We start from the raw sequence: 11125 nt of genomic DNA, 5'->3' as shown, positions 1-11125 counted from the left end.
TAACTCAGACATGCTTGAACAGATCTCATTCAAAGTTGGTATTAGGACAGTGTTCTATGACATACATGTGCATATCCATTTATTGTCATGATACGATCCAATATGGCCGCCTAGCAGCCATTTTGTTTGCGAATTTTCCATGTCCAAAGCCATAACTCAGACATGCTTGAACAGATCTCATTCAAAGTTGGTATTAGGACAGTGTTCTATGACATACATGTGCATATCCATTTTCATCGTGATACGATCCAATATGCCTGCCTGGCAGCCATTTTGTTTGCGAATTTTCCATGTCCAAAGCCATTATAAACTCAGACATGCTTGAACAGATCTCATTCAAAGTTGGTATTAGGACAGTGTTCTATGACATAGATGTGCATATCCATTTTCTTCGTGATACGGTCCCCCATATCCGACCCATCCTTTATTGTTGTAGGCATGTTCCATGTCCAACAAGCAGACACAACATATCTAAGTCTGTTTGATTTAGGTTCACAAGTGTTGTTGCGTGATCAGAGTAGTGATAATTCCTTAAAACCCAATCATAGCGGGGACTATGTCATTCTCAATGACTTGTTTATCAATGACTTCTCTTGCATCATATCACCTACAGCCAATCAATGAAGACTATTGGTATGGTAACTTAACACACCACAAGGTTGATTACTGGATTGATGGACACAATGATACAAAGGAAACTATGGTTACTGATGCCACGGCAACATCTATAGTGTTGGTAAATTTATCACGATGGAAGGCCTACAATATTGTTGTACAAGTCTGCAATTCTGCTGGTTGTAGCCCACATAAATACTACCCATACCCTCTACCATCACATTCCGTAGGTATGTTGTAGCCCACAAATACTACCCATACCCTCTACCATCACATTCCGTAGGTATGTTGTAGCCCACAAATACTATCCATACACTCTAGGACCACATTCTGTTGTTGTAGCCCACATAAATACTAATACAGACTAGCACCACATTCCATAGGTATGTTGTAGCCCACATAAATACTACCCATACACTCTACCATCACATTCCGTAGGTATGTTGTAGCCCACACTACTCACACTAGCTAGCAACACATGCCATGTTGTACTTCATCATCTTCCGTATCAAGCCCAGGCTAGCACCTTTTGCCCAAATATCGCAAGTAGCTCATTTGTCAATATCCATTCACTCTGCAGTAATCTGGCTTTGATTTTTTCTCACCACATTTGTGTTTTTGCAAATAAAATAATGTTTCACCACCAATTGATATGATTCAAATGATCTGTCAATGGCACTTATACATTGGGTATATCATAAAACCTTTATGCCCCAGATATGGGTTTTGTCTGGGCCTTTGTTAAACTTTGGTTCGCAAAACCCATATATGGGCTGTACAGATTATCTGACTAATATAATATGACTAATTTGTTTTGTGGTAATCAGTTACTGTAATGTTGACAGTTTTGGTGAGTCAATCCTCCTCTCTCAGTTATGGAGTCGGTTACGTCTGTTCATTATAAACGTCATGATTCTCTGATCTCTTTGTTACGTGTAGTCCTAAGTCCACCTACCAATACATCTGCATATGCCACATCATATACCTCCTTCAATGTGACATGGAACCCACCCAACAGTGATGAATGCATTGAAAGTTATCATGTAGAGTATGTAAGTGGTGACACACGTGAAGAGGTGGGACCAGTTGATGGACTTTATGCGCACATAGGAGATGTAACAAGTAATGTTTATCATGTCTATGTGTATGCTGATATCACTGCTGGAAATGATTCCACCGTCAAAAGCATGCCTGGTAAAGACGATGTTACAATTGAAGGCAAGTTTTTTAAAAATAGTCATATATTGTTGAATTTGCAAGTCAAAGGTTTATCAAAAAGTTGATGCCTTAAAACTTATTTTGGACTCATTTGTGTGCCAAATAGCTAGACTCTAAAGTAGCCATTGAAGACATTTTTTCTGAATAATAGTAAATGTCTAAATTATTAGTGATTGTCAATTTATAATGGTTAGCTCTAAGAATTAAATCTCAGGTTCCAACATTAGTATATATATCTCATCAGTGGAATAATATTGGAAGGATTCCAAAGGATCATCTTCTACAACTAATCTCTACCTGTAGTCCCGTACCAAACATGGTGGCTATAGATTTAGGCTTCAGAAAGGCTTCAGGGTGGTTTGAGAAGTCTTTTTGAGACAGTTAATAAAAGATAATCTTTCACATCTAAATTTTAATCCTGTTCCCATGACAATGTTTATTTGGTGAGTTTCAAAGTGAATGGTTGCGGTATAATAAACAAATATGATAACACAATACACTCAAGCAACATCACAATTATTTGCCTGAGCTCAGGCTAGCATAGACAGTAAGATACATCATGACGTTTCGCCCTCACCGGACTCCTGTCTTATACCCCTGTTAGGGGTTGCCTGATGTTTGAGGGCGCCCTGTCACGGCGTACCTTCCAGACTAAGGCTAGCACACACCAAAATTTGATGATGGATGCCTTTGGCTTTTGCATCTCCAAAATTTTGGTAAAGAGTGCAAGCCCTTGAACAGTCAATGAATTGTGATATTGCCCTTGCTAACTTATCACCTCCACTTTTGATAAGTTTTGTAACTATCTTTATAGTCAACTAGTGTATCATGATAAGTCCCATAATCCTTTCTCCAATTTTTTCATTGTCCTAGAAATTATTTAAAGATTTAACATGTAATTTCTTTATTTTTTTGTGTTTTGACAGCTCAGTCACAGTGGTACATCATTGTAGCTGTAGCAGCTGCCATTCTAGTATTCATTATGTGTTGTTTGGTGTATCGATTCCGGAAACTTCTACATGTAAATTTTTGCTACATGGTTTCAAAAGAAGAACTACAACGCCAAGTGGTAAGCAGGAAAATAGAAAATAGATTTTAAGAAAGTGATGAAAAACGTTAAACTTTGTTTATAGTCTATTTATGTATTTCAGAGCTCACTCATGGAACAGACTCATCAGTATTATCAGGGGGGTGTAGTACAATATGACAGACCTCCATGACATGTGAGTGCAAGTGTGGCATACTCGGGGTATTACATTCATGAGTGTAGTGAGTGAAAGTACAGCAGAAAACACTGCAAGCACAAGTGCAAATACCCCCCCCCCCCCCCCCCCCCCCCCCCCCCCCCCCCCCCCCCCCGAGTAGCCACACTGGAACTCATGTGGCATGTGGTTCTCTTATTACATATGTTTATTTGAAATAGCAATAGCCATAAAAATCATACAGCACAAGCAAACAGTTTCATGTGTAGCGAAACATCGCATCCTCATTTGCATATCATTTGCATGCGGGTATGCAATAATATTTTCGGTATTGCACTGCAGTGAAAATCACTAGTTTGCACAGACACCAGTGCAAGTAATCTCTGGTACATATGTAATAATACTCTGCAGTGGTAGTACTATACATAGTGTCATGTCGATGAAAAAATTTAGATAAATAAGTTTCCATAACTGTTGAATTCATGAGTAGTAATTTTCTGTACAGCTAACAAATCAAATGTCAATGAAGTTATTTCCTCATTATTAAAATAATTATGACAAGATGTGATTGACAGTCTTCTACAACTCGACACTTGACAAGGAAAGCATTTGCATGATTTGCCATAATCGTTTATAGCATCCATATAAAGTGAAAAAGTCTACTGTTTTGATTTCATTATCAGCCCATTATGTGGTGTCTCTAGATGTTATCAATCTGTAAACAGTGTTAGCCGTACAAAGCAAGTAAATAGTCATTGACTAGAATGTAAACAATGTTAACAGTACAAAGTAAGTAAATAGTCATTGACTAGAGTGTAAACAATGTTAGCAGTGCAAAGTAAGTAAATAGTCATTGACTAGAGTGTAAACAATGTTAGCAGTGCAAAGTAAGTAAATAGTCATTGACTAGAGTGTAAACAATGTTAGCAGTGCAGAGTAAGTAAATAGTCATTGACTAGAGTGTAAACAATGTTAGCAGTGCAGAGTAAGTAAATAGTCATTGACTAGAGTGTAAACAATGTTAGCAGTGCAGAGTAAGTAAATAGTCATTGACTAGAGTGTAAACAATGTTAGCAGTGCAAAGTAAGTAAATAGTCAATGACTAGAGTGTAAACAATGTTAGCAGTGCAGAGTAAGTAAATAGTCATTGACTAGAGTGTAAACAATGTTAGCAGTACAAAGTAAGTAAATAGTCAATGACTAGAGTGTAAACAATGTTAGCAGTGCAAAGTAAGTAAATAGTCATTGACTAGAGTGTAAACAATGTTAGCAGTACAAAGTAAGTAAATAGTCATTGACTAGAGTGTAAACAATGTTAGCAGTGCAGAGTAAGTAAATAGTCATTGACTAGAGTGTAAACAATGTTAGCAGTGCAAAGTAAGTAAATAGTCATTGACTAGAGTGTAAACAATGTTAGCAGTGCAGAGTAAGTAAATAGTCATTGACTAGAGTGTAAACAATGTTAGCAGTGCAAAGTAAGTAAATAGTCATTGACTAAAGTGTAAACAATGTTAGCAGTGCAGAGTAAGTGCACAGTCATTGACTAGAAAGCTACAGTCATTGACTAGAATGTAAACAATGTTAGCAGTGCAAAATAAGTAAATAGTCATTGACTAGAATGTAAACAATGTTAGCAGTGCAAAATAAGTAAATAGTCATTGACTAGAGTGTACACAATGTTAGCAGTGCAAAGTAAGTAAATAGTCATTGACTAGAGTGTAAACAATATTAGCAGTGCAAAGTAAGTAAATAGTCATTGACTAGAGTGTAAACAATATTAGCAGTGCAAAGTAAGTAAATAGTCATTGACTAGAGTGTAAACAATGTTAGCAGTGCAAAGTAAGTAATTAGTCATTGACTAAAGTGTAAACAATGTTAGCAGTGCAAAGTAAGTAAATAGTCATTGACTAGAGTGTAAACAATGTTAGCAGTGCAAAGTAAGTAAATAGTCATTGACTAGAGTGTAAACAATGTTAGCAGTGCAAAGTAAGTAATTAGTCATTGACTAGAGTGTAAACAATGTTAGCAGTGCAAAGTAAGTAAATAGTCATTGACTAAAGTGTAAACAATGTTAGCAGTGCAAAATAAGTAAATAGTCATTGACTAGAATGTAAACAATGTTAGCAGTGCAAAGTAAGTAAATAGTCATTGACTAGAGTGTAAACAATGTTAGCAGTGCAAAGTAAGTAAATAGTCATTGACTAGAATGTAAACGTTGTCTAGATCTCACTGAGAGCTAAATATAATCATGGTTGATGCTGGCTATCACTGTAATGAGTCTGCTGTTTGTTAAGAAGAAAAAACTGTTTACAAATTGACTACTTTAGAAAGACCACATGCAAGGCTTATGAAAGCATAATTGAAAGAGTTAACATTTTACACTTGATATAAATGAGTATGGGGAAATATAGAAAAAATGCTTTACTTCAGTGTTCAGGGTTGTAATTTGTAGTTGATTTGCATGGATGTTAAACTGATTTTTATCAGTGGGCAATTATTCTCATTTATCTTCCACAGACTAAAAACATGGAAACCAAACCAGTAATTCCACAAAACAAAGACGACTATGAATACGATCCACTGCTGACATCAGATACTTCATCCAGTGATTCACTAAGGGAAGCTATTGAAATAGGTATCGATATAAGTAAAAGTGTTGGCAGTGGTGTGGAGAACCCCACAGTCATTATTGATCCCAGTCAAAATGTTGATTTAGGAGTGGAGAACCCTGAAATTGCTTCCTCTACAACTGACAGCACCCAAACCCAGTCCTCTGGAAACACTCCAAATGGATACATTGGTAAGGAAAATGAACGACAGCGTCCAAGTTCCACTGAAAGCTACAGTCAGCTGGTTAGACACACTAGTAACAGCGAACATACAGACCAAGAAATAGATGAAATACAGTTGGATAGTGATGACGAGTGTTCAGGTAACCCCGTTGATGACTTCATCAGTAAAATTGAAACACACGAAAATCCATCATTGAGTGATATACTGGATTTTGATAACATGAAAGATATTCCTGACAGTCGCAATTTTAGTTCTGATGTGAAACAACCAAACAACGTGCAACTGAATGAAAAAAGTAGTCAACCACTTGCAGATACTTTAGAGATTGATGTAAGTATATTTTTAAAACCTATGGAAGATGATAGTATCGATGTTGACCAGACTGATGCTGAATGCGATGAAAATCTACAAGAACGTCCTCTATCAGTTTGTTCCCATGGAACCACAAATTCCTGTGAAGATGGTTCTGCATGTGAGCAAAGTGACAGTCTAGAGAGTGGAAGCGGGTACGAAAATCAGAGGAACTTTGCACCGAATGTTGATACTGATGGATTTCTTGATCATTCTATGGGACAAGCCAATGTTGATAGTCAAGATGTAGAGCAGCATTCTATGCCAGACTACACTAATGTAGTTTCAAGACCCTTAAACTCTTCATACAGTACTGCTTCTTCATCCATACCGTCATATGTGAAAGTCAATGATGAGAATAACAATGGAGATAACACTGGAAGTTATGCATCAAATTCAGTATTTGATGACATGGAAGATGTTGATGGTGGTGAGTGCATTGAATTAGCAGATATGCTCAGTAATCTGATTCCAGTACCAGCTGACATAAGCTCAGAAAGAAACACAAACAATTCATCTCAAGTGGAATCCACTTTTGACAAACCTGTACAACTAAAAGGAATGGAAGCCAAAGTTTTGCAACCAAGTATCGAGACGGGCGACTATAATCTTCTGCCAAATTCAGGAACCACACCAAATATTGAGACTGGTGACGATAGTGTCCCAGGGAACACACCTATTATGCCAAATACTGAAACAGATGGAATCTCACCAAACACAGCAGTACCAAATATCGAGATAAGTGACTATAGTGTCCCAGGGAACATACCCATTAAGTCAATTGAAGCAGATGGAGTCCCACCAAATACAGCAGTACCAAATATCGAGACAGGCAACTATAGTGTCCCTGGGAGCACACCTATGATCCAACCACACACAACAGTACCAAGTATTGAGACAAGTGATTATAGTGTGCCAAAGAACATTGCAATTACACCAGATACAGAAACAGACAATCTTAGTGTCCAACCGAACACAGCATTACTGTGTATCGAGACAGATGACAGCACTAGTTACAGTCTCCCTACAAACACAGCAGTACTAAATATCGAGAGAGATGATAGTAGTCTCTCACTGAACTTGACTGCAATACCATGTCCCACAGATTGTAACAGTGACAGTGATAATCAAGCATCTGATGATGAACACCAACTTACCTCAGAACATACTCAACAATCACCGATAGGAGATATCGCTTCTGATTATTTAAGTTCAAGGAATGTAACAATAATCAACAACTCGGCAGAACACTGTGGTGACTTTAAATCAACTGAGAATTGTGATACAGATGTTTGATACTCCTTGTTATTATCATTTGAGACCAATTCAGACACTTTTAGTGACAAAATTCCTCTTTGACTTTACTATTGGTCACTTGTAAAAGTGATTTGTTTTATTAGCTTGTGAGAGGCAGTTTAATAGTTCCCTAAACAGCACACAGTCCAAAACAAAACAACACAACACAGATACTACTTGTTTCTAAATGGCTCAAGTTTTTTGGCAAGAATTGACCCACGATTGTGCTTCACTGAACCCAGCTCTATAAAAAAGAAGCAACATTATTTCTTGCAGGGGTTGTGTGCTTCCCTGAGAGATGAGAAAGTTTAAAGAGGTGTGCCATTATAGGTCTGTGCCAAAGGTAACGTCAACTGTAGGACTGTGTACTGAGCTTTATGTGTGAAAAATAAGTACTTTATGAATATTATCCACTATTGTCATTATTGATATGAAAACAACTATATGATTCAAACAATAGGTGTTATCAACATTGTCTGCATTCAAATATGATAACATTTGATGTTGTGGACATTACACATACAGAAAATGAATTTCCATTTACAAAGGGATCCCTCTCCAGGAAATAAAGGTATTTACATGAACTTTGGGTTCTGGAGAGTCATTTTATGATTTCATATCACAGAAATTTTGTGATATTACCAAGAAACACTAAATTGAAATTCCACTTCATCTGCTTTGTTTTAATAGTGATCCACTGTTGCCTCACAGGAACAATGAATATTCATGACTCCTAAGTGCTTACTATCATCAAATAAATAATCATGAATAGCCAGTGTTCATCTAACAAGTATGCATGTATGCAAAGTCCCATGCGGCAACATTGGACCGCTGCTTGAACATCAGAGAAAAAAAAAAGAGTTTCAGTTTTTTTTCTTGGCATTCAAGTGAAATTTATGTGATAAATGACTCCCCAGAACACAAATTTATGAAATACTTTTTATTTCCTGGAGTGGTATTCCCCTTCATGACGAAGTAAATGACTTAATTATGCAACTTAAAAACTGTTACAGTATACTTCAAATATTGTATTTTTACAAATTTTTAAATACGTTACAATTCAAGGGAAATTCAAGCAGGTCACTGGATTACTGTAATAGTCCATAGACCCTACTGAGGCCCTCATTTAGGGTATATGGGTAGTCTGAAGCTTTTTAAATTTTTTTTTTCATGAAATGATATTCTAAATATGTTACATGGATGACAAAATGTACTTTAGATAAAAAAAATTTATCGAATTTTAAAATAGTTGTTTTTTACCTGTAATTTAGAGAGGAATTTCTAAGATTAATTAATCAAACCAGATTAGACCTGATGAAATAATTGTTTGGTTCCGGTTACTCGACCCCACCTAGTTTTTCACTGCCCACCCTAAATTTTTTTTGGGGGAAATTGTGAAGTCTTGCCAGAAATAGTGGATGTGAAAACTGACATCAACTAAAAAAAAGACTATAAAACTGTTCTTCCAATCTGTAATGGCTGTACATCTGATAGGAAGAAATAAACAACACAGAGACCATTTGGAAAACAATGGAAAACCTGAACTAGACGCTCACACAAAAAATAACAAATAAAAAATTGAAAAATCTACTTACCCCACCTATTCTAAAATTGAGTGTAATCGGAACCACATAATTTTTTTTTATTACGCCTGATGGTCTTTTAAAAAAATGTGCCAGTGAGTGTACAATAGTCTGATTCCAAGATGCAGTAATGAGACACTCTGTTTTAATTGCTAATATAATAATTATTTCCATATACTTAGCTCTGTGTATATATCTGTGTGGCCTATATTGTATTCCATATTTGTAATATTAAACATGAAAAACCCCCTTTGAATATCTGATCTGTATATACTTAATATCGAAATGTAATTATAGCTATTTTTAATGAAATAGAAAGTACTATAACAATTTGTCTCTGTAAAATTATTAAAAAGGTTGGGTTTATTGCCATGTATCTAAGGTGAACCTTTGTTTCATTCTTTGAAATCTCAATCTAAATCCGATCAAAAGTTAGTTTTAAATACACCTGCAGTACAACAGCGCTCTCAATGTTAAAACATTTAGGCCTGGGATAAACGTTGAACTGCTCTTGTGCTGAATCTAATTCGACAAATTCCACTTATTGCAATTAGTTGCAGCAACTAATGTTAAATTTGGCACAGCCTGTCAATAATAACGACACAAGTGCAAATCACAATAAGCGTCAAACTTTGGCTGTGTCGAATCTAATACAAACTAACCACAATTCAATGTGCCTGTCATGCGCAGTCATGTCATTTTCAAGCATATGCCATCAATGCTCATCTCGTGCATCATTCTCGTATTGAATTCCCTTCATCTTTATTTTAAATATCACAGTATAAAGTATCTCTTCCTTCATTTTGTGTATCAACAAAAATCTCCAATCTGCCATATGATTTGACCACCTAAGTGTATCAGATCTCACTAGACCCTCTAAGCTGTTCGCTTTTTGTATTAAATTAGATAGATTAGATTCGACATCTACTCCGCATCATTTTCATTCTGGGCTTGTGTCAACTTCAATATAATTAGAAGTTTGACGTTTATCCTGGGCCCTACACACACACACACACACACACACATAAATTAATCATGCCTATAGCACCCTTCCTGCGGTGCTCAAAATCACAAATTTATATCTGACAAATAAAGAACACCAGATAAAACATATATCATATATTTATTTCAAGAAAAATAGAGTGCTCCCGTCACCATGTACAAAACTTGAAACATTTGTAGTCCATCCGTAGACTTTCAGTTGCTTTCCAAAATAGAACATATCAACTTTAGAATGTTTACACTATACCTTTATTTAGTTCACACTGTAATCTCGTACAACCGATTTTGTCGTAGTAAACACTATAATAAACAATTTTTTCCCCAAAACCTTTTACTTTGAGATAGTTCAGTACATCTGGCTTTATGTGATTGAACAATTTAGGGTAACAACAGGTTTACAGTCCCAGACTTTGGTATTAAAGTGCGTCATTATAATGAAGACTTGACTTTCACAAATCTAATTTTACTAGTATATTTGTACCTGTAGGATGCCTTAGCATTATGTCTACATCACTACCACAAAAATCGGTTGTGTTCCTATACTAAGACTTATAGCTATAACTGGCTGGGTACATGCTTTGACATAATGTTAATGGCATTACCATAAATAGCACTAGTGGCACTGCAGCACAACTGTTACAGAACCTAACTTGTGTTGCAAACCTGTACACTGAAATATTCGTCATATGTCAGTGTTTTATCACTCAACACACTAATGATGGGTGATTAAGACATGCTCATGCTGAAGAACCATTCAGCCTACACAAAAAACTGAACATATACAACTGTTGACATCAGACTGTTAACGAACAGAACCTGTTACAAAGGAAAGTAAACAAATGAATTGGATTAATGATACTTGGCACAGCATGTTGGGATAAAAGTGGGTTGAAATATATTTCATGATTTTATAAAAACAATTGTATAGAATCTTTGTTTGTACATGAAATGCCATAAGAACTTGTAATTTATATGTGTGCATGAATTATTACATAAAGAGACCGTACAACTGTTCTTATCAAATGATGAAACGTAATATAATTCTCTGCACTTCTCACATGCTGT

At 36.0% G+C, this 11125-nt stretch overlaps 1 protein-coding gene across 2 annotated transcripts in view; it reads left to right on the top strand.

The window, feature by feature from the left end:
* Positions 1 to 9457, top strand: part of LOC144436371 (uncharacterized) — a 22217-nt gene extending 12760 nt beyond the window's left edge. For both annotated transcript variants that reach the window (XM_078125157.1, XM_078125156.1), the window contains exons 7-10: positions 614 to 845; positions 1555 to 1833; positions 2760 to 2902; positions 5553 to 9457. In XM_078125157.1, the coding sequence (XP_077981283.1) occupies positions 614 to 845; positions 1555 to 1833; positions 2760 to 2902; positions 5553 to 7475 (2577 nt within the window). In that variant the 3' untranslated portion in view covers positions 7476 to 9457. The remainder of the gene's footprint in view (positions 1 to 613; positions 846 to 1554; positions 1834 to 2759; positions 2903 to 5552) is intronic.
* The last annotated feature ends 1668 nt before the right edge of the window (positions 9458 to 11125 follow it).

The sequence above is a fragment of the Glandiceps talaboti genome, chromosome 6, assembly GCF_964340395.1.
Source record: "Glandiceps talaboti chromosome 6, keGlaTala1.1, whole genome shotgun sequence".
NCBI classification, from domain to species: Eukaryota; Metazoa; Hemichordata; class Enteropneusta; family Spengelidae; genus Glandiceps; species Glandiceps talaboti.
Note: the sequence above shows the minus strand (reverse complement) of the source record. Positions and strands in the feature narration are given on the sequence as shown.